At 36.2% G+C, this 3,476-nt stretch overlaps 1 protein-coding gene across 1 annotated transcript; it reads right to left on the bottom strand.

Annotated features, from left to right (window-relative positions):
• Window positions 1–1,150: 1,150 nt before the first annotated feature.
• LOC120221446 (olfactory receptor 52E8) lies at window positions 1,151–2,089 on the bottom strand. The gene has a single exon (XM_039218842.1). It carries the CDS (start codon window positions 2,081–2,083, stop codon window positions 1,151–1,153), a length of 933 nt encoding a protein of 310 aa, XP_039074773.1. The 5' UTR covers window positions 2,084–2,089.
• Window positions 2,090–3,476: the final 1,387 nt, after the last annotated feature.

The following is a 3,476-nucleotide window of genomic DNA, read 5'->3' as shown; positions in this document are numbered from 1 at the left end:
CTGGAAAACAGTGTGGAGAAGTCTTAAAGTAAAAGAGAACACAACCCCAGTAGACTCTCTTGAATGTAGTTTCAAATAACCTCTTCTTAAAAATCAAAACAAAACAAACAAAAAACTCCAAAATTTCCTTTATGACTAGGTCAATAATTTTCCATATCATTATTTTAGAAATTCAAAAAAGTAAAATATATTTCTAGTTTTGAGAGGCTAACTTTAATATATTGGCCCAGCTTTTGGGATATTTGCTAAATACTATTACAAAGTTTCTAAAAAGCACTTTCCAAATATAATTTAATATGTAATCTTATAGTATAATGTTCTTTGCCTTAATAGCCTAACTCCCACCATTGCTTTCTCAGGACATAGGATTCTGTCTTTCCATTTGTCTATCACCAAAGAGTGACATATAATTGAGTACGTATAGAAGTTAATGAATATTCATTTAATAAATATATCTTTCATTGTTATGCACCATAGTCTCTGCTTTCTTTATTTCATTTCTAAATGCATGGCTACTATTTCTCTAGATACCTGGAGTCAAAATCTCAATCATAATTTTTGTGGAGAGTTTTTTAATCCACAGTTTACTTATATGAAAATGAAAATATTAAGAGTAGCCACATCATAGAATTCACATAAGAAATAAGTGTGTTAATGTAAGTAGATTATTTAGAAGAGTAAATCCTAGTGAGTTAAATAATGTCACTGTTATTATTTTAATGCTTCTATCACCAAAATTATCTACAATCCTTGAAGAAATTTCATTCTGTTGCACTCATATTTCCTCTGGTCATTCTAAAACTACCTGATTTAATAATCTACTTCTCATTAACAGCTGAATTTTTAGATGAATCTTTTAGCAATCCTAAGCATCAAACTTTCATTTCAAAATTTGTGAATACAATAACTTTATAGAACTGCCTTGGTTATCAAGTAGCATAAATATAACAACTTTGTAGGAGATGTAATAATTACACATTATAAGATTATCACCAATAAATCTATTATCTTTAAATTCAAAGGATTATAGAGAAAGAAATATTATTACTGTTCATATTTACCTTTGCTACTTCTCTTCCTTTTAGACAACAACCCCCTTCAAATGGTCAAAGGGAGCAAATATGAACTGTAATTCTAAGACTATCAATGGTTAATTGTCTTTTAAAAAAATCCTCAAAACCTGCTCCTTAATCTGCTTGGTCCTGACACCGTAGATTACAGGATTGAGAGCTGGTGGAACAACTACATATAGGTTGGCTAAGAGGATATGGATATATTGGGGAATGTTGTGGCCAAAACGGTGTGTCAAGAAAGAGAAAAATGCTGGTGTGAAAAAGGCTAAGATGACACCAATATGAGAGCCACAGGTGTTGAGAGCTTTGAATCGGGCCTCCCAGGAAGGCAGGCAGAAGACAGCATAGAGGATCCTGACATATGAAAGAGTAATAAGAAGCACATCCAATAATAAAATAGACATATCCCCAAGACCAAATATTATGTTAACTTTGATGCTGGCACAGGCCAGGCGAGCAATGCCCATATGTTCACAGTAGGTATGAGGGATGATACGATGCCCACAGAAGGGCAGCCTCAGGAGGAGAAACACCAGAGGGGCCACCATGCATAGGCTCCTCAGAAGAGCAATGCCTGCAATGATGCTGATGATTTTGCTGGTGAGGATCATGGTGTACCGAAGGGGTTTACAAATGGCAATGTAACGGTCAAAGGCCATGGCCACCAACACAACACTCTCCATGGCAGTGAAGAAGTGGATGAAGAACATCTGGGAAAGGCAGCTTTCAAAAGATATATCCCTGAGGCTGAACCAGAAGATGCCCAGCATTTTAGGGATGGTGGCTGTGGACAAGCCCAGGTCGATGGAGTCCAACATGGCCAGGAAATAGTACATCGGCTCATGGAGACTATGCTCAGTCTGGATGACAAACAGGACAGCAGCGTTCCCCAAGAGTGCGACAAGATACACAAAGAAAAAGGGAAATCCAATCCAGACATGCACATCTTCTAGCCTTGGGATACCCAGGAGGAGGAACGAAGAAGGATGGAACTGGGTGTCATTAGGCATGGAGATTCTTTCTGCCGAGTGTTTGCACAATTCTTTGTGCACACCAGAGACAATTATTGACTTCTCATTAGTGAATTCTCCTCTTCTCCCTTTGTCTAGATTCCTAGTGAAATGTAAAATATTACTGTAACCTTTCTTTGTTTCCATTCAGAATGAACACAATTTATTCTCCTCATATTCTGCTATCCTATTCTTACTTGAGGGTAAAGCAACACTAGAATCCACCTAAGTCTGATGCCACTTTCCCTACTAGAAAATGTTAGACATGAAGAAGGGAAAAGAGAAAAACATCTCTCTCTGCCCATTAGAACTTCATGATCAGAAAAGAAAGAGCAAAAGAAAGAGGGGTGGGGGGAGAGAAGAAAGAAGACAGGAAAGAAAATAAGGAGAAAAATAAAGAAGCTCATCATCAGAAATCTAGATAGAATCAGTAGAATCAGGCTAGAAAATTAAATTCCAGGCTCTGCATATCTGATACTTTTACACACAGTTAAAGCACATGGTGATTTGTTTTTCTGTATTTGTAATCTCTACCATTCCCTTATTAGGGACGTGCAAACACTAAAGGGGAAGTGTACAACAGTGTATGTGTGTGTACGTGTGTGTAAGCACATGTGTGTACGTGTGTGTGTGCTAGTGAAACTCCTGTCTAATTTTGAGAGCAAATAAAGCCCACTTATGCTTGTTTACTCACATGTATTTTAAATGGTCTGGTACATAAAAATTCTTAATTATAAAAGTTCATTAAATAAATAAATTAAATAAGAATGAGACTAGCAAATAATTTCAATATAGTATTTCAGAAATACCCTGCCATCTAATCATAACTGGTTTTTAAATAGAAGAATTTGTAACAATCATTTTGAAAAATGATTGAAAATGAGAAGAAATACTTGTCACAGTATTTTCATTTATAATTAAATGAATTCAAACATTTTGTTAATATAGAAAAGGCTATCATTTAGAGAGCCCACTCAATAAAACACCCATTAAAGAAATGCTCCAGGGATGGAACACCTGGTGGCTGGATAATTATTTGCACCAGACAATTTTCAAATATCATCTTAGACTTACATAGAGAGGAAGAACTCAGAAGAACTTTAGCAATATAATTCATTTTCTACCAATGTTGTTTTTTATCTGGGATATTAGTGTCTTTATGGATGCCTCCTTATTCACTGTAGAGAAGAATATCAAGGGATTTTGTTTTGTAGTACCCTTATTAACAATGGGAAAGCTATAAACTCATTTACAGTTAATTAAAGAATTGGAGGGGCGTCTGAGTGACTCAATCGGCTAAGCGTCTGACTTCAGCTCAGGTCTTGATCTCATGGTTCGTGGGTTCGAGTCCCGCGTTGGGCTCTGTACTGACAGATAGCTCAGAGCCTGGAAC

Source organism: Hyaena hyaena, unplaced genomic scaffold (assembly GCF_003009895.1).
Source record: "Hyaena hyaena isolate Hyena2069 unplaced genomic scaffold, ASM300989v1 scaffold_779, whole genome shotgun sequence".
Taxonomy (NCBI): domain Eukaryota; kingdom Metazoa; phylum Chordata; class Mammalia; order Carnivora; family Hyaenidae; genus Hyaena; species Hyaena hyaena.
The sequence above is the reverse complement of the archived record's forward strand: the minus strand, read 5'-3'. Positions and strand labels throughout refer to the sequence as shown.

Coding starts and splice junctions, on each gene's coding strand:
- LOC120221446 (XM_039218842.1), bottom strand. CDS start 2,083: ATGCCTAATGACACCCAGTTCCATCCTTCTTCGTTCCTCCTCCTGGGT.